Raw genomic sequence first — 24,309 nt, forward strand, 5'->3', positions numbered from 1 at the left:
GTGTGAAAAAAATACTAAATTATCTTACGTTGATTACTTTTTGCAAATCCAATCAGTTTTACGTCACATATAATTGTTTTGTTGAAATGACGTGGAAACAACGTTGATTCAACCAATTTTTGCCAAGTGGGTTGCCATCATGTACCAAACCTCCATCCACATTACACACTAGACATAATACTTCAAACTAGGTTATACCAAACATTTAGTCAGTCTAGAAGTCATCTGCAATACACTGAGGCATGCTAAGCATGATTAACTTACTGTACATACAAATAAATATATGGAGACAATATTCAAAACAATAGCTGATGGATTTAGATATGAGAGTGCTTATGACATCATGGGGTATGATTGCCTCATGAGTAATCCTGGCTGTATCAGGAATCGCACAAGAAATTGATTCTATTTAGCAAATCGCTAAGTGATTTTCATGATATTGTCATTAATATATACTTTATTAGGATGAAGACACCCTTGTAGCTAGATATCATTAGTCATTAAGAAAGCATATTGTTTAGGCCTTAGACTAGGGTCTTTACAGATGTGTGACACTGACCAACTCAATCACTATTGAGCTACAGCATTTACCAGATGTTTTTATCCATATGGCCCATGCAGGAATCATACCTACAATTATTGTATTGCAAGCACTATGGTCCAACTGACTGAGCCATTTTGCCAAGTTTACCTTTTCAATCAAAGAGATTATTTCGAAATACACACCATCAACAGCTGTTGACCCAGATAATAAACCGTGGTGTTCAGGATACACTACGCAACATGTCACGCTGTCGTCCATGTTTATTGGCAAAGAGTAGTAGTTGGACAACGGTTGTTTATACTTTTGATTCAATAAGATAATCATCACTAGAGTTTATTTAACAAAATACTGTTTGGATACTGTAAAAACCTACTAGTACTACCTGGTAGACTCCCCTCACAGGTAGACTCCCCTCACAGGTAGACTCCCCTCACAGGTAGACTCCCCTCACAGGTAGACTCCCTTCACAGGTAGACTCCCTTCACAGGTAGACTCCCCTCACAGGTAGACTCCCTTCACAGGTAGATTTTTCATTCTATTCTATTCCATTCTGTTCCGTTACAGTATTTTAGAATAGTGTGAAAGACTGCTATGTGGAACTGGGCCAAATCCTTGCTTGCTTTCTTGCTGATTTGTAGGAGTATTGTTGTTTTCTCTTCTTAATGTTTGTTTGATATTACGATAATAAAAGCAATTCTCTGAGGTCTAAAATGGTGTAGTTTGCTACCAATTATTCTAAATCAAATACAGGCCTATTTTGGAAAACAAAACAGATGCTTTAACTAGTATAAATAGATAGTGTGCTGGTTAATGTGGAATATCACTGCTTGGACAAGGCATCATGACTAATTGCAACCTGCGTTCTTTGTTGACTTTGAAACAGCAGAGTGTCGAGGTGTTGGAGGTTTGAAAATGATGAAAAGTCCACTGTCTCTATGGAACTGACAGGTTGAATAGCCACAGATGGACTGGGAGCATTTCTAACCACATTGTTTCACTTATTTGCTTTTTATTTTCTAGAGCCCCCACAGAGGTCATCCTTAATCCATTGATTCTTGAATATCCACATGATACATTACTTTCTTCCTATTCAATGCTGTATTTAACGTGGTGTAGTGGAGGAGAAGCAATAGATTCACATAAATCAGAAGAGACAAATCTGCATATTTGGATTTGAAAAGCATCCTTTTTATTCCATCCCAACGACGTATTGTATACAAAGGGTTATGTGACTGTTTGTTGTATTTGTATTTGTTTTGCTGTGAATGAGATAAGCCGGTTTTACCAGGCTCTCAGCTGTGTCAGCGTGACAGATTCTGCATCAATCAGCAATGGTCAGGGCAGGACTCTCACATGCTGTGGTCGGCACATTTCAGAGGCACGCCATGAAGACAGCATTAATAGCCAGAGTGCTCGCTCTACTGCCAGCCACACAGCCCCACTCACGCAAAACATGCTCACACTAATCTCCCCTGATATGAGGGGAACAGGATGGACTACTGGCTGGTTCTTATTATACCTCAGTGGTTCTGTGGCCAAGGTCACCCTCTGATTGTTAGCTTACAACAACTGTTTCAAATCGTCCTGTTGTTACCGGTTAACGTGGATATGTGTGGACATTGAGGATACTAAGGGCAGAGAGTTTGATAGCAATGTACATGTTCTATCCTCATAGTCATGCCTAGTTTCTTCTGATGACTCTGCTGTCATTATAGTTGACTAGTCTCTGTTGGCCCTGATAAAATGGGACTTCCCCGGGTTGGACATCTGTCTAAATCCCTCTCTCTGGCTCTCCCGGTGTCTCTGGAACAACATGGGTGTTCTCTCTATTCCTGTCATCACTTGATTGGTTTGATATGAGGGCCATCTGTTTCCCTGCAGGACGATGGCATCCTGAAAGAGATCGACATCAGCCAGCACACCAAAGAGGGATTTGAAAAGGCAGACCCCTCCCAGTTTGAGCTGCTGAAAGTGCTAGGCCAAGGCTCCTATGGAAAGGTAAGCATATACCTTGATTAAGATGTTTGGATCTACAGTATGTTATACCTACTCTGTTCTGTATGTGTACTAGGCATTTGTGACCCTTTCCCCTACTGTTCAATCTGACATTACTGTTACTGTTACAATCTGATATTCAGAATAATCTTTGTTGTTGTTGTGTATTTGTATTGTATTTGTTAGACATTCTACTGCACTGTTGGAGCTAGTAACACAAGCATTTCGCTGCACCTGCTATAACACCTGCAGATCTGTGTACACGACCAATACACTTTGATTTGATTTGATATTCATCTCATCCACAGGTGTTCCTGGTGAGAAAAATCAGAGGCTCTGACAGAGGACAGCTTTATGCCATGAAAGTGTTAAGGAAAGCAACACTAAAAGGTACTTATTATGTATGTTTTTCATCAGCCCAATCTTCCTAAGACCGATTATTACAATCAACAGACATGATCAGGGTATGATTGATTATTACAGTAAACAGACATGATTAGGGTATGATTGATTATTGTAGTAAACAGACATGATTAGGGTATGATTGATTATTACAGTAAACAGACATGATTAGGGTATGATTGATTATTGTAGTAAACAGACGTGATCAGGGTATGATTGATTATTACAGTAAACAGACATGATCAGGGTATGATTGATTATTGTAGTAAACAGACGTGATCAGGGTATGATTTATTATTACAGTAAACAGACATGATCAGGGTATGATTGATTATTGTAGTAAACAGACGTGATCAGGGTATGATTGATTATTACAGTAAACAGACATCATCGGGGTATGATTGATTATTACAGTAAACAGACATGATCAAGGTATGATTAATTATTACAATAAACAGACATGATAAGGGTATGATTGATTATTACAGTAAACAGACATGATCAGGGTATGATTTATTATTACAGTAAACATACATGATCTGGGTATGATTGATTATTACAGTAAACAGACATGATCAGTGTATGATTGATTATTACAGTAAACAAACATGATCAGGGTATGATTGATTATTACAGTAAATAGACATGATCAGGGTATGATTAGGGCAGCAACAGCCTAGCGGTTAAGAGTGTTGGGCCAGTAACCGAAAGGTCGCTGGTTCGAATCCCCGAGCCAACTAGGATAAAAATCTGTCGATGTGCCATTGAGCAAGGCATTTCAACTTAATTGCTCCTGTAAAGCACTCTGGATAAGAGCATCTGCTAAATGACCAAAATTGTAAATGATTGATTATTACAGTAAACAGACATGATCAGGGTATGATTGAAGTCCCTATCCAGACAAACTGTTTCTTTGGCATAAGTAAAAAAAAATATCTTAAATTTCCTATACTCAACAAATCTAAGTCAAAAACATCCTCATTTTTTTATCAGCTCAAAAAATATATAATGTAGCCTTTTGTCCCTGTCTCAGGAAATGGAGATGATGTCCTCCTTGCTTACATAATACAGGCGCAGCTGCAGGAGTGTCCTCACTGCAAAGCAGAGAGCCATTGCAAGAGGAAGCTGGCATAATATTCTGCATTGCAGTACAGGTGCTTGAGGGGAGGCTCCCAGTGTTATGATTTTAACACAGAATCATTCATAAGGAAGTAGCTGACCTCCATTTCACAGGTGACATAGGAAGAAGGCTTAGGTAATACAGATAGATTAGTAGAAAGCAGCTGTCTATATTATACTATGATGTTCCCACTGCAGGACCAGATAAGTGGCTGACTAGTGAGGGAGATGCCTTACTCATGCATGGTTGGGCAGTATCCAGGTTTTCATAGTTTCAACAGTTTTGACAGTATAGAAATTCAAACCTGAGGTATTTTATACAGTATCGTCGGATACCGGCCCAACTATAATGGTTTGAATATGTATAGCTTTTGTCAACATCTATTCAGTTCTACAAGTATCTTAATTCATTACCACTACTTTGATAAGCTTTGTCTGTTTTTCAGTCCGGGATCGGGTGCGTTCCAAAATGGAGAGAGATATTCTGGCTGAAGTCAACCACCCCTTCATAGTCAAACTCCATTACGGTGAGCTCATCCATGCTGACTGGCATACATACATAAAACAAACACTGAGACATGTCCAAACTGAAAACCCTGTTTTAAAACAGCCAAATAATTATGTGACCAGATTGTCTTTAGTTATCCGTTGTTAGAATGGGTCTGCCATCAGGCAGCAGGCAGAAACACGTTTTGATATCAAATGTAGTTGGTTCTTGCATTGAATAACTCTCCAAGCGTTTTATAAAGCTTGGCACGTCCCTCTAAACATTTCAGTGACGTCTGGAGCCCTTCAGACAGCGAAAGCCATCATTCATCTCAAAGCACCTCACCTCCTTTTTTATTAGCATGCTCTGAGTATTGCCACAGCAGCCCCCGGGAAACAGAGAGTATTGCTCTGAGTATTGCCACAGCAGCCCCCGGGAAACAGAGAGGATTGCTCTGAGTATTGCCACAGCAGCCCCCGGCAAACAGAGAGTATTGCTCTGAGTATTGCCACAGCAGCCCCTGGCAAACATAGAGTATTGCTCTGAGTATTGCCACAGCAGCCCCCGGCAAACAGAAAGTATTGCTCTGAGTATTGCCACAGCAGCCCCTGGCAAACAGAGAGTATTGCTCTGAGTATTGCCACAGCAGCCCCCGGCAAACAGAAAGTATTGCTCTGAGTATTGCCACAGCAGCCCCCGGCAAACAGAGAGTATTGCTCTGAGTATTGCCACAGCAGCCCCTGGCAAACAGAGAGTATTGCTCTGAGTATTGCCACAGCAGCCCCTGGCAAACATAGAGTATTGCTCTGAGTATTGCCACAGCAGCCCCTGGCAAACATAGAGTATTGCTCTGAGTATTGCCACAGCAGCCCCCGGCAAACATAGAGTATTGCTCTGAGTATTGCCACAGCAGCCCCCGGCAAACAGAGAGTATTGCTCTGAGTATTGCCACAGCAGCCCCCGGCAAACAGAGAGTATTGCTCTGAGTATTGCCACAGCAGCCCCCGGCAAACAGATGCACTCAACAAACCAGATAATAGGAATACTAGAGGAGAAGACCATATTATCTGTTTTTCAATTACATTTTTATCTCAAAATTATACCAGGAAAGAAAGATTTCCCTTGACACGCATGCCTTGAATCAGTACAACCTCTCACAAAAGTCTAATTCACATTTAGAGGGTTTTTCATTTTATTGCACATCATGTAACGAAGGAGAATATGTCTTTTGAGTGACCATTGTGATGTTGTTTTGGCCTAGCCTTTCAGACGGAAGGGAAGCTGTATCTGATCCTAGATTTCCTCCGAGGGGGAGACCTCTTCACACGGCTTTCCAAGGAGGTCAGTCATCATGTTACTCACTGTGAGGGCTTACTGCTCCCTAATTCACTGTTTTATTAATGCATTCAATCACCACATGCATATGATGTAGGGTGTCCAATCAAAAACACACCTGTTGACCAATGGGTAAATAACATGGCCAGAAAAAAAAAAAGTGGTAGAAAAACAGGAAAATAGCCTTGTGTTAGCTTGGCTGGATCCTGTGAAAGAATGAAGGCTAACTGACATGCTCAGGGTTGAACTCATCATCTTTCTTCTCGAATTCAGAGGACATAAAACAATATAGAGGTAAGATAGATATCAATTTTGAGACATTACGTATTATTTTCATATTTTAGTATACGCTTTTCGTATTAATGCAACATTTCTCACAAAAACAAATGTATCTCTGTGAAATGTCAACTGAACACTGAGCGTACCGCAAGCTTTTTATTTTCAAAGCCTTTTACATTTAATTCAGCTCGTGTCATGCTAATTTTGACTTTTTGCAACCCGCGGAAACAACTTTGCAGACGGCCACCACAACAAATCCTAAAAAGTTGCTGCGAGAAAGCAGCACCGCTCTGATTATAATATAATTGATTATAATTACAGCATCATTAATCAAGTTTCACACAATCAGTTCACACAATCAATCTCCAATTGACATTATAGGCATAATTTTTTTTGCTCGGTCTCTTGGTGCGCATGTCCCTGCGATTGAATAGGTACAGTATATTTTGAGGTATTCTCAATTTGTGTGATTAAAGTTTTATTTAATTAGTCACCAATGAGCCAAAAGCCATGGTAATTTGGCTAATAGAGTAAAAACCCTTCCAACGTGTTATTTCTAAGTCATGGTCCTTGAACTATCTATAGATCGGGTTTTTTGCCTTTATTGACAACAACAACGACAACAAAGCACATTCAAAAAGAGCTGTAGACGAATGGCATTCTGCTCTGATGGCCAATTATATATGTTGAATGCCGAGCTATTGATGCACCATTGACAGTTCTCAGTACAGCGATTCATCATGCCACTTTGGGGCAGTCACTGTGCACCACGATGACCAATCTAAAAATGCCTCTCAGCCACCATCATAGTTAGCCTCGCTGTGAAGTGATTTCAGAGCTCGAGCCAAGTAGGTGTTTCATCCATCACGCATGCTCGCTCTACAACGCTTCAGCACTCATTCTGCGACTCAAAACATTAGGTCCGTCTTCCCCACTGATTCAATCAATATGTATAAACACCCTGCTATTGACAGGACCCTCTCAGGAATAGGTAAGGAGTGTAGCTTCATCAAACCATTTCCCCCAGTGATCAATAGCCTGGTCGATGTGTGTTTAATAGTGAATGGGCTGATGATTGGGCCTAACCACACTCCGAATGATATTGGTTTTGCCTTAATCTTGCTATTCAGCATCTCTGAATGTCCATGTATACAGAGTGAGTTGAAAGAAGAACTTCAGTAATAAACAGTGTAGTGTTTTCAAGAGCTTTCTTCCAGTGATCAACCCAGGTTTATTATTATGATTATTTTCGACCAGTCCTTTAATCTTGACAGTTCTCATGATCGTTCGCTCAACTTAATTGCCTGTTTGCGCCAGTGGGCCAGACCTCATCGCAGAAACAACCTCAGTCCCGATCAGTCAGATTACAATATCTCCTCTGTTCCGTTGATTCATTACTCCTGAATCCATGCACTAACCCAGGGGTAGTCAATCCATGGCCCACGAGCCCATTCAAACTGGCCCGCGGCGAGTTTGAGTAAAAAAAGATATATATATAAACAATATATTTGGGGGGGTTCAAAAACAATCCAGGCCACACTTGAAGGTCGAAAACTAGATAGAAAGTATGTAGAAATGATAATGGACCTATATATTTTCAAATAACTGCAGTTTTTCTGGCCCGCAAATTGATTTGCGTTGAATTTCGAAATCCCAAAGTGTCCCTTGAGTAAAAATTATTGCCCACCCCTGCACTAGGCCATAATGTAATACCGCTTATTATTAATAAATTATAGAGAACAATGCCTGTGACGGACTGGAGGAAAAACAAGCATTTTCTTTATTTTGCTTCCTTGCTTATCTCACTATCGATTCAGTGACTCATATTTCCAAACCTCTCCCAGAGTACCCCCAGCCATTCTGCTGATTTGATCAATTCCAACTAGCACAGTTGATGCACCTGGTCAACTAATCATCAAGCCTCTGAGCTAGTAAGCCTATTGGAATCAGATCATGTATAATGAACTGACTGGGGTACTTGAGGGGAGTTTTGCTCTACGAAATGATTAAGTGGATGGAGACCTTGATTATTATTGCAGAATAAAAAAACAACCTGCTGTCCGGATGATAGACTACCAACTTTGTAAACGCATTCATCCGTTCACCCATGATTCCTTAAACTACTGCCTCTCTGCTGTGTCATCGTGACTACTAACTGGAATAAAATTTGACTTAATCTGTAAACAACTTGTCTCTCTGGATTTAAAATTTGCTCTACTGGGCAGACAGACGTGGGAATTGAGATATGAATTAATTACTGCTGGTCTTGGAATCAGTCATCTGGAGCAAGCTAGCAGATGCCCGGATGCTGGCAGGATCTTGTTACTTTAACGGCAATTCAATTTTCTCCTTGGCACCGCAGGGTTTATTCCCCAAACTGATTCTATTTGGGAGCTAAATCAATCTTACTGTGGCTAAAATTAGCTCTGTAGTAAACAAGGAGAGAAGTCAACAATCCATGCTCTGACTGAGGAAACGTAGCAAAGGTTCTATGACATCCTAAATGCTAATATTTTGGGTGAGGTTCCAAGCAGCTGGCTTTGTGATCAAGTTAATGAGTTTCAATATGACTTCAATCTGTGGCTAGTGCTCTTGATTTCGTCAGGCTACCTGACATCGGAATAATGGAAAACTGTCTGTTAAATGTAATGTGTTTAAAAAACATACATTTAAAACACATGAATTTAAAACACATACATCTAAAACACATCAATGTAGGCTACTCTTGGGTTTAAAAAAAGATAGCTTTTATGTTCACAATCATATATCACATACTGTTTGCATATTGTCAATGACTCATCAACTGTTATTGGTATTTTCTCCTTTCTCCATTTGCAGGTGATGTTTACTGAAGAGGATGTGAAGTTCTATCTGGCTGAGCTGGCCTTGGCTTTAGATCACCTTCACAGTCTGGGAATAATCTACAGAGACCTCAAACCAGAGAAGTAAGACACTAGTACACTCACTGGCTGTACTGTGCCATACACTACTTCTCTATTCAAAGACCACCTCCATAGCTATTCTCTGCAGCTACAGTGGGGGAAAAAAGTATTTAGTCAGCCACCAATTGTGCATGTTCTCCCACTTAAAAAGATGAGAGAGGCCTGTAATTTTCATCATAGGTACACGTCAACTATGACAGACAAATTGAGGAAAAAAAAATCCAGAAAATCAGATTGTAGGATTTTTAATGAATTTATTTGCAAATTATGGTGGAAAATAAGTATTTGGTCACCTACAAACAAGCAAGATTTCTGGCTCTCACAGACCTGTAACTTCTTCTTTAAGAGGCTCCTCTGTCCTCCACTCGTTACCTGTATTAATGGCACCTGTTTGAACTTGTTATCAGTATTAAAGACACCTGTCCACAACCTCAAACAGTCACACTCCAAACTCCACTATGGCCAAGACCAAAGAGCTGTCAAAGGACACCAGAAACAAAATTGTAGACCTGCACCAGGCTGGGAAGACTGAATCTGCAATAGGTAAGCAGCTTGGTTTGAAGAAATCAACTGTGGGAGCAATTATTAGGAAATGGAAGACATACAAGACCACTGATAATCTCCCTTGATCTGGGGCTCCACGCAAGATCTCACCCTGTGGGGTCAAAATGATCACAAGAACGGTGAGCAAAAATCCCAGAACCACACGGGGTGACCTAGTGAATGACCTGCAGAGAGCTGGGACCAAAGTAACAAAGCCTACCATCAGTAACACACTACGCTGCCAGGGACTCAAATCCTGCAGTGCAAGACGTGTCCCCCTGCTTAAGCCAGTACATGTCCAGGCCCGTCTGAAGTTTGCTAGAGTGCATTTGGATGATCCAGAAGAGGATTGGGAGAATGTCATATGGTCAGATGAAACCAAAATATAACTTTTTGGTAAAAACTCAACTCGTCGTGTTTGGAGGACAAAGAATGCTGAGTTGCATCCAAAGAACCTACTGTGAAGCATGGGGGTGGAAACATCATGCTTTGGGGCTGTTTTTCTGCAAAGGGACCAGGACGACTGATCCGTGTAAAGGAAAGAATGAATGGGGCCATGTATCGTGAGATTTTGAGTGAAAACCTCCTTCCATCAGCAAGGGCATTGAAGATTAAACGTGGCTGGGTCTTTCAGCATGACAATGATCCCAAACACACCGCCCGGGCAACGAAGGAGTGGCTTCGTAAGAAGCATTTCAAGGTCCTGGAGTGGCCTAGCCAGTCTCCAGATCTCAACCCCATAGAAAATCTTTGGAGGGAGTTGAAAGTCTGTGTTGCCCAGCGACAGCCCCAAAACATCACTGCTCTAGAGGAGATCTGCATGGAGGAATGGGCCAAAATACCAGCAACAGTGTGTAAAAACCTTGTGAAGACTTACAGAAAACGTTTGACCTGTGTCATTGCCAACAAAGGGTATATAAAAGTATTGAGAAACTTTTGTTATTGAACAAATACTTATTTTCCACCATAATTTGCAAATAAATTCATTAAAAATCCTACATTGTGATTTTCTGGAAATTTTTTCCTCATTTTGTCTGTCATAGTTGACGTGTACCTATGATGAAAATTACAGGCCTCTCTCATGTTTTTAAGTGGGAGAACTTGCACAATTGGTGGCTGACTAAATACTTTTTCTCCCACTGTATGTGGTCCTGTCTGGCGCAGTTGGTAAAGCATGGCCGCTGTGTTGAGCCGTACATAAAATGTATGCACACATGACTAAATTGCTTTGGATAAAAGTGTCTGCTAAATGTCATATATTATACAGTTTTTACCCATATGAGCGCTCAAATACACTGTTTCTCAGAGACTTATGAATATTCTGATTGGGAATGACCAAGCACATAACTGTGTTGGATTACTGGAGCATCGACTGATTTGATATCATATAATACTGATCCAGGAGTTCAAACAAGGTTGCTGCTCCGTGTTGCTGCCTGCTCCGTGTCTATCAAAACAACTACAGGTCTCTGGTGCAATCAAGGCAGCATCTGTCTGTGTCTTTTCTATGAGCACATCCTTCTGTTGATTCTGAAAGGGCTATCATAGGGCTTTTACAGTTGATTGAAATGTTTGACGGCCTCCAAATGCATCAAGATGTCTGGTCGTACAGTCAAAGAAACATTTAGGCCCTTGAGATGTGAAAAGTGTCCACTTTTCCATCAAGCTCCATTTTTCATTTTTTCCATGTTAACAATGTGGAATGCAGGACTAGTAAATTGGCTCTCAGGGGGATTTGATGAGAGGAAATAAATGAAGAGCTCTCAGCCTGCTCCTTGATTTCTCTCTCCAATGGGAATAATTGACATGTGAAGGTCTCGTGTCTTTGTCACGATCGTCGGATACAGAGGACCAAGGCGCAGCGTGGAAGGTGAACATATTTATTAAATAATGATTTCACAAACAAAACAACAAATCGATACGTGACGTCCAAAGGTGCAAAACACAAACCTACACAGGAACAAGATCCCACAAACACTGTGGGAAAACTGGCTGCTTAAGTATGGTTCCCAATCAGAGACAACAAGCAACAGCTGATACACGTTGCCTCTGATTGAGAACCACACTGGCCAACATAGAACTACAAAACTAGAACGAAAAACAAATGAAAACTCACACCCTGGCTCAACATACTAGAGTCCCCAGAGCCAGGGCGTGACAGTACCCCCCCCCCAAAGGCGCGGACTCCGGCCGCGCCAACCAAACACCACAGGGGAGGGACCGGGTGGGCACTCCGCCTTGGCGGCGGATCCGGCTCCGGGCATGATTCCCACTCCCTCTCCAACCCCCCAAAGTACCCCTGGTCCAGTCTGACCCTGCTGGCCGGAGCTGGACTGAACACCGGTGGAGCGGATTGCTCTTGCTCCGGCGTGGAGCAGCTGACCGGTGCCGGACCAGGCACCGGTGGAACAGGCACGGGCTGTGCCGGACTGACGACGCACACCACTGGCTTGGTGTGGGGAGCAGGAACAGGCCGAACCGGGCTGACGATGCGCACCATAGGCTTGGTGCGTGGAGCTGGAACAGGCCGGGCCGGGCTGACGATGCGCACCATAGGCTTGGTGCGTGGAGCAGGAACAGGCCGGGCCGGGCTGACGACGCGCACCACAGGCTCGATGCGAGGAACAGGAACAGGCCGGACCGTACTGGGGACACACACCACTGGCCCTACGCAGGGATCAGGAACGGGCCGGACCGGACTGGTAACACACCCCAGTACCTCTCGCCGTGCCTCTACACTTTCCCTCTCCTCTGTGACCAGTGGCCCCCTTAACCTGGCGGCCTCCTCTGCAAACCCGCTGGACCGCTCTATCGCGGCCTCCTGCTGCCCCGTCGTCCACGGCGTGAGCCCCCCCCTAAACATTTTCTGGGGGTCTCTCCTCCCCGTGGGCCAGGCCCAGTCGAGGTTGATGTCCTTTAGCGATACCTCTGGCGCTGGCTCCTGGACACGCTGCTTGGTCCAGTGTTGGTGGGATCTTCTGTCACGATCGTCGGATACAGAGGACCAAGGCGCAGCGTGGAAGGTGAACATATTTATTAAATAATGATTACACGAACAAAACAACAAATCGATACGTGACGTCCAAAGGTGCAAAACACAAACCTACACAGGAACAAGATCCCACAAACACTGTGGGAAAACTGGCTGCTTAAGTATGGTTCCCAATCAGAGACAACAAGCAACAGCTGATACCCGTTGCCTCTGATTGAGAACCACACTGGCCAACATAGAACTACAAAACTAGAACGAAAAACAAATGAAAACTCACACCCTGGCTCAACATACTAGAGTCCCCAGAGCCAGGGCGTGACAGTCTTTACAGGTTTCAATTTTTCCTGTACTGGTCCCCCATGGGAATTGAACCCACAACTTTGGCATTGCAAGCACCATGCTCTACCAACTGAGCCACACAGGACCACAGTGGATTGCAGTGTTTCTGCTTTTTTTTTTCTTTGAAGGGCGAGCTATTACCAGCTTTACTGTTGATGATTAATGACAGCAACCCAAGGGCAACAGTGTACTGTGCACAGATCCATTTGTTCTAACAAACAAACACTCAATAAATGTGTGGGTGTGCAGTGCAGAGAGGTGTAAAGGTTTTATATATAGTATTTTTATTATAGAGATATATATTGATGTCACATTCCTTCCCTCTACAGTGTTCTTCTTGACGAGGAGGGCCACATCAAGATTACAGGTGATTAAAGAAAGTAGTAGTAGTCCATTGGAATAGATACAGCAGTAATCTCTCTTCTACACTGAATCCATTAAGCCCATTGCTGGTGGCTATTTTCCTCTGTCTTTAACATCAATCCCTTGGTGTTTTAGATTTCGGGCTGAGTAAAGAGGCAACAGACCATGACAAGCGAGCATACTCCTTCTGTGGGACGATAGAGTATATGGCCCCTGAGGTGGTCAACAGAAGAGGACATACACAGAGTGCTGACTGGTGGTCGTTTGGCGTCTTAATGGTATGGACCTCCCTCTCTTTACACACGTACTATAGCTATTGGTTAGCTGCAATGTTGCTGCAACGCAATCTCCAGGGCGGAGTTTCATATAGTGAAATGATGTTTGCATCCAGTATGTGGACGTAGCACTACGCATACAGCCTGTACGACCAGGTACCACTACACATGGCACTTACAGATGTGGGATCTTAATTTGATCACTCTGTTGTCGCAGATAATTTTCCTAAGCAGCAGGAACTGTAAACTTTTAGTGTATTCAAGGTTTTAAAAGGCTTCTAAAGTTTGTAATTTCCACTTTAAAATGTCAGACTTGATTTGCAATAATGAAAAATGTATCAAGCCTTTAAAAATGTCCATTAATTATAATCGCACTCAAAACCATAAAAAGGAATAAATGTGCCTTTTTTTCTTTATTAGCACTTTGCACTTTCACTTTTTGTATTCTATTGAGCATGGATTAAATTAATTATATTATTTTTGCATCTCGGCCTCCTTGGGTTATTCCTTTTCATGGTTTTGAGTGCGAGTACTTTTTGAACTCTACAGATATTTTCTCTCCCACGCACCAGCCACCTTTCATTCTAGCCTGTGCGCAAACCCTCATACTTGCTTTCTACTTCTCATAAATTATAATCCACATAATTCACATTTCCTGTTGCTGCAGGAATATTTTCCTGCTGCGGGAAACTGGTCAAATTAAGATAGTACATCTATATTCTCCAAATGTGGATCTTAATGCATCACACAAAAGAGACATCATAATGACGATGCATACTGGTATGGTACTAGTCCACTACTACTGTGTCATACACTAGCTAGACTCATCTCTTCAATCCTCTTAAATTAAAAGATGAATGCTGATTGAATAGAGCCAGACATGTTATAATCAGGTTGCTGCTCACTAATCCACACATCCACACATTACTCCACTACCTGGAGCCGCAGTCAAATGACCAAATCGCCCTCTAGTGGCCTCATGGGTGGAATGTTATTAATCCTTTTCATAATTTCATAATTAATAAACGTTTCTTTTTTTTAACAGATGAAAATCCGGTGTTTCTATGTCAAACGGTTTTGTTATATTTCAGTCTTCTGTGATGAATATTAAATGTAATATAAAGTGTAATATTGGGATGCAAACTCAAACTTGAATACATTTCAACTCTATATCTGACATGGTACATGTGTATACTTCTGTTTCAAAGTAGATTTGTTTAAGACTATCAAGAAACACTCTGTGTGACCCTGATTTAGCCAACTTCAGTAAAAGGCTAACTAACAAGGAACTGCCTCTAGTTCTCCTCTTCCTCTAAAGAACAAGGGACTGCCTCTAGTTCTCCACTTCCTCTAAAGAACAAGTGACTTCCTCTAGTTCTCCACTTCCTCTAATGAACAAGGGACTGCCTCTAGTTATCCACTTCCTCTAAAGAACAAGGGACTGCCTGTAGTTCTCCACTTCCTCTAAGGAACAAGGGACTGCCTCTAGTTCTCCACTTCCTCTAAAGAACAAGGGACTGCCTCTAGTTCTCCACTTCCTCTAAAGAACAGGGGACTGCCTCTAGTTCTCCACTTCCTCTAATGAACAAGGGACTGCCTCTAGTTCTCCACTTCCTCTAAAGAAAAGGGGACTGCCTCTAGTTCTCCACTTCCTCTAAAGAACAAGGGACTGCCTCTAGTTCTCCACTTCCTCTAAAGAACAAGTGACTTCCTCTAGTTCTCCACTTCCTCTAAAGAACAATGGACTGACTCTAGTTCTCCACTTCCTCTAAAGAACAGGGGACTGTCTCTAGTTCTCCACTTCCTCTAATGAACAAGGGACTGCCTCTAGGTCTCCACTTCCTCTAAAGAACAAGGGACTGCCTCTAGTTCTCCACTTCCTCTAATGAACAAGGGACTGCTTCTAGTTCTCCACTTCCTCTAAAGAACAAGGGACTGACTCTAGTTCTCCACTTCCTCTAAAGAACAGGGGACTGTCTCTAGTTCTCCACTTCCTCTAATGAACAAGGGACTGCCTCTAGGTCTCCACTTCCTCTAAAGAACAAGGGACTGCCTGTAGTTCTCCACTTCCTGTAATGAACAAGGGACTGCCTCTAGTTCCTTTATATTTCCCTAATGGTTTCTTAGCTCAATACTTTAGTCTCACGTTAAAACCAGATCAATACAAACCCTGTCAAATGTATTTCTTTAGTGACAGAATTTGGGCCTAGTATTGATTCCGTGCTCTTTTTAAGGATCCTATTCTGGATTTTCTATTTCTTACCTTTGATATTAAACACTGCATTGTTGAGGAAGAGCTTGTAAGTAAGCATTTTGCTGGACTGTTTACACCTATTGAATCCTGTGTACGCAACAAACAAACTTTGATTTGATTTTATAACACAAGCTCTGCTCTCTACTAAAGAAACCCACCAGTCACTCTTACTGATATCACCTGGCTCTTCATCTGCAGTGCTAGAAGAAGAGCATGTGCAGTAGCTGGAAAATATTATTATCCTATATCATGCCATAGTATAGTGAGTTAGTCAGCCAAGATGTGTTACATAACTACCTGACTTGATATGCCAAACACAGAGTCCTTAAAGCAAACAGCAATTGTGAGTCATCTGTGACACTGCGGACCTGGGCAGCTCCTCAACTTCCCTCATTTCGTACAGCAATCATCAGGAAATGAAAAGTAATTGCACTGTAATGTTTTTTGTAACACTTGACGTACGAGAACCATATGAAAATATAAATAATGTAGACAGGAAAATCTAATGTCCTCTAGAGCAGTGAAGAGCTGGTTTATTTATGCAAATGAAATCTGAGTTGAGCTCAATTCAAACTGATAAGGGCACCCTGGCTGTGGGGGATTGTTTTCGTGGAATCAATCAATGATGTAGCAGAGCCACACAAACACACACACACATACACACACACACACACACACACACACACACTCACAAACACAGCAAATTTACAGAATAAATAATTACTGTTTGTTTCAAGTATTGTCAGATGATTATATTGTCAGAAAGCATTGAGCCATCTAATGCTCAACACGTGAGCATGGCCACTTTAATTTGTATTCACACTCGCATACAGATGGAAGATCCTAATTTGACCTATATTGTCACAGCAAAATAATCCTGAATAATTTGAACGTTTAGTCCATAATGTTGTTTGATCGGTGGTTAGGCTATTAGCTGGCCAAAAGTAGGCTACTTGAAAAGTGCAATACTGTTAATATAACCGTGTGTTAGTGTGGGTTTTCAGTGAATTTATGTAAATCATTAAGCTCATCTGCATTTCCTGCCGTGCAGGAAAATTCTCAGCAACAAAAGAGCGATCAAATTCAGATCCTACATCAGTAGATTAAATGTTACGTAACGGGATACATAAGGACAGGACCTAGCATCAATGCAAACTTTTAAAGTCGAGTGCTATTGCACATTCATTTTAATGGTTGAAGAAATTGACAGGAAATGTGACCAGAGGGAAAGCTCTGTTGTTGAGAAAGTTTGCTAAAAGTGACATGACAATAGTTTGATTGTAGTATTTTCAGCATTTTCACAGCTGTCCTGTGTAGCTCAGTTGGTAGAGGATGGTGCTTGTAATGCCAGGGTTGTGGGTTCGATTCTCACGGTAGACTAGTATGAAAATGTATGCACTCACTATTGTAAGTCACTCTGGATAAGAGTGTCTGCTAAAATGTAGGTAGAAGCTGTCAAAATTGTGGTGAAATACTTTAGGTTGATTTGTAAAGAGACTGACATTGTTTATCTTTGATTTCAGTTTGAAATGCTGACAGGATCTCTACCATTTCAAGGCAAAGACCGCAAGGAAACAATGGCCCTGATACTAAAGTAAGACACTATACTGACAATGTCTACCCCAGGAAGAGTAGCTGCTGCCTTGGCAACAGCTAATGGGGATCCCTAATAAATACAAGACTATATATGAAATAATCGTTTTTTCTGTGAAATAACTCTTAGTTTGTTTCTGTTTTGTAGGGCGAAACTTGGCATGCCGCAATTCTTAAGCCCAGAGGTGCAAAGTCTAATACGAGCCCTCTTCAAAAGAAATCCTACCAATAGATTAGGTATGTAGTCCCACGGGGGGCCAGTATGAAAAAGTATGAAAAATGTATGCACTCATAAAAATGTATGCTCTGGATAAGAGCGTCTGCTAAATGACTGAAATGAAATGAAAATGTCAAGATCATTTTCACATGTTCCATTTTATTAATAAATTAGAAGACACATTTACAGCCATTTCTCATTTATTAAATGCGACACAGTAGACAGCATTGAAATCTGAATCTTAACTCACATTGAGGGTTTTCGGGATAGTGCAGGCTAGAAAGCACAGTTACTGCATTTTTCTCTTACCCGTCGGTGGAAGCTGGTTGGCCTGTGGTGGGATTGAATATAGCCATATGAATCACTTCCTCCATGATTTCCAAGGTGGAGAGTAATGTGACTGATACTTCTTCAAGCCGGAGTCATTCTTTATGTATGATTACGGGATATATTAGTCATAATTGACCTATAGCTGAGAGGTTTAATGCTTTATTACGTGTTATATGCATGAATATGAGCCTTTATAAGGCATTTATATGAGCCTTTATAAGGCATGGACTGTATATGAGCCTTTATAAGGCATGTGTTTGAGACTTTATAAGGCATGTACTGTATATGAGCCTTTATAAGGCATGGATATGAGCCTTTATAAGGCATGGACTGTATATGAGCCTTTATAAGGCATGTACTGTATATGAGCCTTTATAAGGCATGTACTGTGTATGAGCCTTTATAAGGCATGTATATGAGCCTTTATAAAACATGTGTATGAGCCTTTATAAGGCATGTATATGAGCCTTTATAAGGCATGTAATGTATATGAGCCTTTATAAGGCATGTAATGTATATGAGCCTTTATAAGGCATGTACTGTATATGAGCCTTTATAAGGCATGTGTTTGAGCCTTTATAAGGCATGAATATGAGCCTTTATAAGGCATGTAATGTATATGAGCCTTTATAAGGCATGTACTGTATATGATCCTTTATAAGGCATGCATATGAGCCTTTATAAGGCATGTAATGTATATGAGCCTTTATAAGGCATGTACTGTATATGAGTCTTTATAAGGCATGTATATGAGCCATTATAAGGCATGTACTGTATATGAGCCTTTATAAGGCATGTGTATGAGCCTTTATAAGGCATGTACTGTGTATGAGCCTTTATAAGGCATGTATATGAGTAATGTTAGTAAGTAAGCAATTTACAGCCCAGTGAAGCTAAAAATAGTATTCAATCTAAATGTTCTGGTGTATTTTACTGTTAGGTGCTGGACCAGATGGAGTCGAGGAGATTAAAAGGCATCATTTCTTTGGAAATATAGATTGGAATGTGAGTACAATGCTTTTCGTAACCTTTTCTAGAAATCATTAAAGGCAAAGATGACCATCCATTGCTTTTTTGATATGTCCTGAGGATTTCCTTTGGATTGTCATGCTTTCAGACAAGAAGTGAAGGCATTTTACCTCAGACTTTATACATGCTAAGTACAGAGGGAAGAAAACAAGATAATTTAAAGCTTTCTTCTTTCCATGAGGACAATTGTCTGTACAGCATTTGTGTTGAAACATCATATATTTTTACTCTCAGAAGTCACTGGCTTATTTCTCTTACTTTTTGGGGTTTTTGGTTGCCATACCAACAGATCAAGCAAAGAGACATACCAAATCACCATGGAGTAAATGTAGCTCAGATACTAAATGGAAAAATAAAAGTCACATTTTTCCTTTCCCCCTCATGGTGAAACCACAGAAGCTTTACAGAAGAGAGATCAAGCCTCCATTCAAACCAGCAGTGGGCAGGCCAGAAGACACCTTCCACTTTGACCCCGAATTCACCTCCCGCACACCAACAGGTGATTAGTAATTGTAGGTGAAGTAGTTCAGCCCGTTGACGTGTGTGTGTGTGTGATGTCGCCTCATAATTTCATTAATCATGATGTTATGTTTCCTTTCATGCTGATTGCTTCACTGTTATGCTGTTTACTCAAAATGATCATTTCTCCATGCATCTGGGTTCCACTCACACACTGACATCAATTTGCTATTAAATTACTGACAAATAACCTCCTCTTCTATATCCACATAAAGTACACTTCTATATCGACAAAGTCACCCAGCCACAATGATTATATCCTTAAATGAGTACAGTTACATGCACACAATAAAATAATAGTTTGACTTAAACGTTTGCAAGAAGAACGATTTTCCTAATAATCCTGTTTCCATGGACACATCTGAAATCAGACTTCCTTATGGGACTTAAATAAATGCAGAAAATCACCAATCAGAAAAAAACGTTCTACCACAGCGACCATGTTATTTTTCTGAAGCATATTTGATTTGGAGTTCGGACATATAAAGTTTGTATGTGAAAACTATAAGATGCGTACTTTCAGTTTTTCCGAAATTCACTTCACTCGCGCAGTGCAAAAGAAGGCAGCTCATGCTAACACACGGTCAGATCAAATACACTGCTACAGTATAACTCTGATTAAAGCATTTACACGTCCTAATCATTTGATAGATTGTTCAGAAAACCAGGTGTTTTAACCGGCGTATGCTTACTTCCCAGTGGCGGCTCCTGAAAAAATTCTCAGGGGGGGCAATTTTTCTGATGATTTAGGTGACCTACACACATTTTAAAAAAGATATGTCCAGCAACAACATGAAGACAGGGGCAGCATATAAGTCAATACTGATATACACATTACTTGCTTCAAAAAGGCCTCATGGTTGAATTGGAAATATGTGCACCTGAGCATAATTCACAACAAGCAAGCAGGAGCTTTTGATAGAGGCTACTGAAAACATTGATGCAAGTTATTGGTAATAAGAAATTTTTATAGACTTCCATATTCTGCCCTCTTGTATAGATTTGTGAAAATGAACAGTGATAGACATTTTGCCTGAAAACAGAATTTGAAAATAATTTCTAGAAAAGGTAAACACAGCTATCTGTATGGCTTTGTAAAAATGAACAACCATATTCTGGCCAATTGTATAGATTTGTAAATATGATGATGTCTCCTTTCATGCATACATTTTCAAATAAAGCTCTGCTTTGAGAAAGATCGAATGATATTGTTTAATCTTACCTTATGGCCTGCACACTGCTTGTGAAGCTGTCGAGGGCACGTTTGATGAAGACAGCATCGATGTCCTTCTTCTGTAGCTTCTGGTACAGAATGTCGACGTGGGGCATGATTTTGTGAAAAAGCCCCAGGAAAAAAATAAAATCTTCTTGCTATCTATGTACCTCAGCACAAGCACCAGCTGTGTCTGTGTAGAAACGTCCGTGGTCTCGTCAGCTTGGATAGCTACGAAGTTCGCCGACTTCACCTCCTCCACAATATGTTCCCTCATGACCGCTAGCATACACTCCAGTAGCTCGTTTTGAATGGTCTTTGATGTGCCCTTGAAAACTTTAGCATTTTTAAGATGGTCATCAAACATCTCATCTAATTGTGCCACAAAGTTGACAAGTCCAAGAAAAATACCAGGGTTGGTGGAGCCCTCAGTTTCATCTTTGCCTCGCAAAGCTAACTCAAACACTCCGCAAAACTTCACACACTGGATTAGCCGGCTGAGGATGTGGCGGTTCTTGCTAACCTCATCGTTGTGGCAGTAGTACGTGAATTGATTGACGCTGCTACCCGCTCTTTTCTTAGTTACGTTCATGGTTATGTTACGTATGACGAAAGCGCGTAAGTGCAAGCCCTCCCGGAACCCATAGAGATTGTATTGAAAGCTCTGATATTTGAAAAAAAAAAGATTTTACATCAGAGGCTATGAGAGACTTCTGGGCGATTTTCAACCTGACTGAAATTGCCCCAAAACTGGCGGGGCCATTTGAAGCACGACTTTAGCCTGATTGGACATTTAGTGGCAGATCAGACGTCTAGATTAGAACACTGATAACTACTGTTGCCGTGATATAATTGATTAGAAAAAAAATCCCTTCCTTTTCCCGTTTGGCAGTGCGTCGCCCATATCGCCCTAATGTACACACCGCCCCTGTTACTTCCATTATGACCTTACGCCCATTAAGATAAACAGAGTAAGGTGTTTACATGACTAATGGCATATTCGGCCTACTGCCATTATCAGTTTAATATCTAATTATTAGTGTGCGTGTAAACATACTCAATGAATCATAGTCCATGTGCAAAGGAAATTTGGTACAAAAGTACCAATATTTAGCCTCCTATATCAGCTGCTAGTGTGCAAAGTAAGAGATGGGCAGTTGGCTGTCGACAACACCCTTTAGGCCACATCTGTACGCTACAATGGGACTGCCCTTCTCAAAAGTAAATTCATGATAAATGACATTCAATCAACTGATGTATTTCCAGTTGCCAATATGTCCTAGTTCCCAGGGCTGTCCCCTTCTTCCATCAGACAGTAAGGGTTGTAACAGGTTCTGTACCGTCTGTCACCTTCTGCCATCAGACAGTAGGGGTTGTAACAGGTTCTGTACCGTCTGTCACCTTCTGCCATCAGACTCGCCTGGCATCCCTCCCAGTGACAACACACACCAGCTCTTCAGAGGGTTCAGCTTCGTGGCCACTAATCTGGACCAGGACCAGTCCATTGCTGAAATACAGCAGAACTCAACTGTCAACCCTATTGTACAAGTGAGTATGCTAGAGGGAGAGGACTAATCAACTCAGGTATACAGCTCCTCCATCAACCATATAAACTTATTAAATACTCAAAGGAATATTTGAAACAATCAAAAATATCTATAGTTTTTAGAGAATATGACGTCCTTCAGGCAATTGTCTTTATATATATATTCCATTTTCCATGAATTAAATGTAACCACCAGATGGACGTTGGTGTCTCTATAGTTGTAGCGGGTGATTTGGACAGAGTCAGGCGCAGGAGGTGTAAATCACAGAATAATGGTTTATTCGGCCAATACAGCGGTTCGCAGCAATGCGTAAAACAACTACAGTGTAACTTAACGGCGCACTGGGAAAAACAAAACACACGGGTGAATATCCTGGCGATAAAGTACATAATGCTCCACCGAGCTATCGACACCTCCACATAGAAACAATCACACACAAAGACATGGGGGCAGAGGGAATACTGGGGGCAGAGGGACTGATGAGGGGATATGAACCAGGTGTGTGTAAAAACAAGACAAAACAAATGGAATGATGAGAAGAGGAGTGGCAGTGGCTAGAAAGCCGGTGACGGCGAATGCCGAAGCCTGCCCAAACAAGGAGAGGAGGCAGCTTCGGAGGAAGTCGTGACAGTACCCCCCCCTTGATGCGCAGCTCCAGCAGCGCGCCGACACCGGCCTCGGGGACGGCCAGGAGGACGCAGAGCAGGGCGATCCGGATGGCGACGGTGGAAATCCCGCAACAGGGAGGGATCGAGGACATCCTTCACCGGGACCCTGCACCGCTCCTGCGGACCGTACCCCTCCTACTCCACGAGGTACTGAAGGACCCCCACCCGACGCCTCGAATCCAGGATGAAACGGACGGAGTACGCCGGGGCCCCCTCGATGTCCAGAGGGGGCGGAGAGACCTCCCGCACCTCAGACTCCTGGAGCGGACCAGCCACCACCGGCCTGAGGAGAGACCTGTGAAACGAGGGGTTAATACGGTAATAAGGAGGGAGTAGCAACCTATACGTAACCTTGTTTACTCTCCTCAGGACTTTGAACGGCCCCACAAACCGTGGGCTCAGCTTCCGGCAGGGCATGCGGAGGGGCAGGTTCCGGGTCGAGAGCCAGACCCGATCACCCGGTACAAAGACCGGGGCCTCACTGCGGTGGCGGTCAGCGTTGGCCTTCTGGCGACGCACGGTGCGCTGGAGGTGGACGTGGGCAGTGTTCCACGTCTCCTCTGCTCGCCGAAACCAGTCGTCCACCGCAGGAGCTTCGGTCTGGCTCTGATACCACGGTGCCAGGACCGGCTGATAACCTAAAACACATTGAAATGGTGACAGGTTAGTGGAGGAGTGGTGGAGAGAGTTCTGTGCATATTCGGCCCATGGCAAGAACACCGACCACTCCCCCGGCCGGTCCTGGCAGTAGGACTGCAGGAACCTACCCACATCCTGATTCACCCGTTCCACCTGCCCATTAGACTCGGGGTGAAACCCAGAGGTCAGGCTGACCGAGACCCCTAGACGTTCCATGAACGCCTTCCAGACCCTGGACGTAAACTGGGTACCCCGGTCAGACACTATGTCCTCTGGCACCCCGTAGTGCCGGAAGACGTGAGTAAACAGGGCTTCCGCAGTTTGCAGGGCTGTGGGGAGACTGGGCAGAGGAAGGAGGCGGCAGGCGGCAGGCTTTAGAGAAGCGGTCCACAACAACCAGGATGGTGGTGTTACCCTGAGAGAGGGGAAGATCAGTTAGGAAATCAATGGATAAGTGGGACCATGGCCATTGTGGAACTGGTAAGGGATGTACAGTGGGGGAAAAAGGTATTTAGTCAGCCACCAATTGTGCAAGTTATCCCACTTAAAAAGATGAGAGAGGCCTGTAATTTTCATCATAGGTACACGTCAACTATGACAGACAAAACGAGAAAAAATAATCCCGAAAATCACATTGTAGGATTTTTTATGAATTTATTTGCAAATTATGGTGGAAAATAAGTAT

At 42.3% G+C, this 24,309-nt stretch overlaps 1 protein-coding gene across 1 annotated transcript in view; it reads left to right on the forward strand.

Annotated features, from left to right (window-relative positions):
* Positions 1–24,309, forward strand: part of LOC311100785 (ribosomal protein S6 kinase alpha-2) — a gene marked incomplete at both ends in the record, with an annotated part of 40,779 nt that overhangs the window by 2,551 nt on the left and 13,919 nt on the right. Inside the window, 12 exons of the mRNA XM_084141746.1 lie at positions 2,426–2,542; positions 2,848–2,929; positions 4,507–4,587; positions 5,809–5,888; positions 9,000–9,106; positions 13,307–13,344; positions 13,476–13,618; positions 17,393–17,463; positions 17,611–17,699; positions 18,950–19,014; positions 19,435–19,537; positions 22,185–22,318. Coding sequence (XP_083997872.1) covers positions 2,426–2,542; positions 2,848–2,929; positions 4,507–4,587; positions 5,809–5,888; positions 9,000–9,106; positions 13,307–13,344; positions 13,476–13,618; positions 17,393–17,463; positions 17,611–17,699; positions 18,950–19,014; positions 19,435–19,537; positions 22,185–22,318 — 1,110 coding nt within the window. The remainder of the gene's footprint in view (positions 1–2,425; positions 2,543–2,847; positions 2,930–4,506; positions 4,588–5,808; positions 5,889–8,999; positions 9,107–13,306; positions 13,345–13,475; positions 13,619–17,392; positions 17,464–17,610; positions 17,700–18,949; positions 19,015–19,434; positions 19,538–22,184; positions 22,319–24,309) is intronic.

The sequence above is a fragment of the Coregonus lavaretus genome (assembly GCF_964263955.1).
Source record: "Coregonus lavaretus genome assembly, chromosome: 25".
Classification (NCBI taxonomy): Eukaryota; Metazoa; Chordata; class Actinopteri; order Salmoniformes; family Salmonidae; genus Coregonus; species Coregonus lavaretus.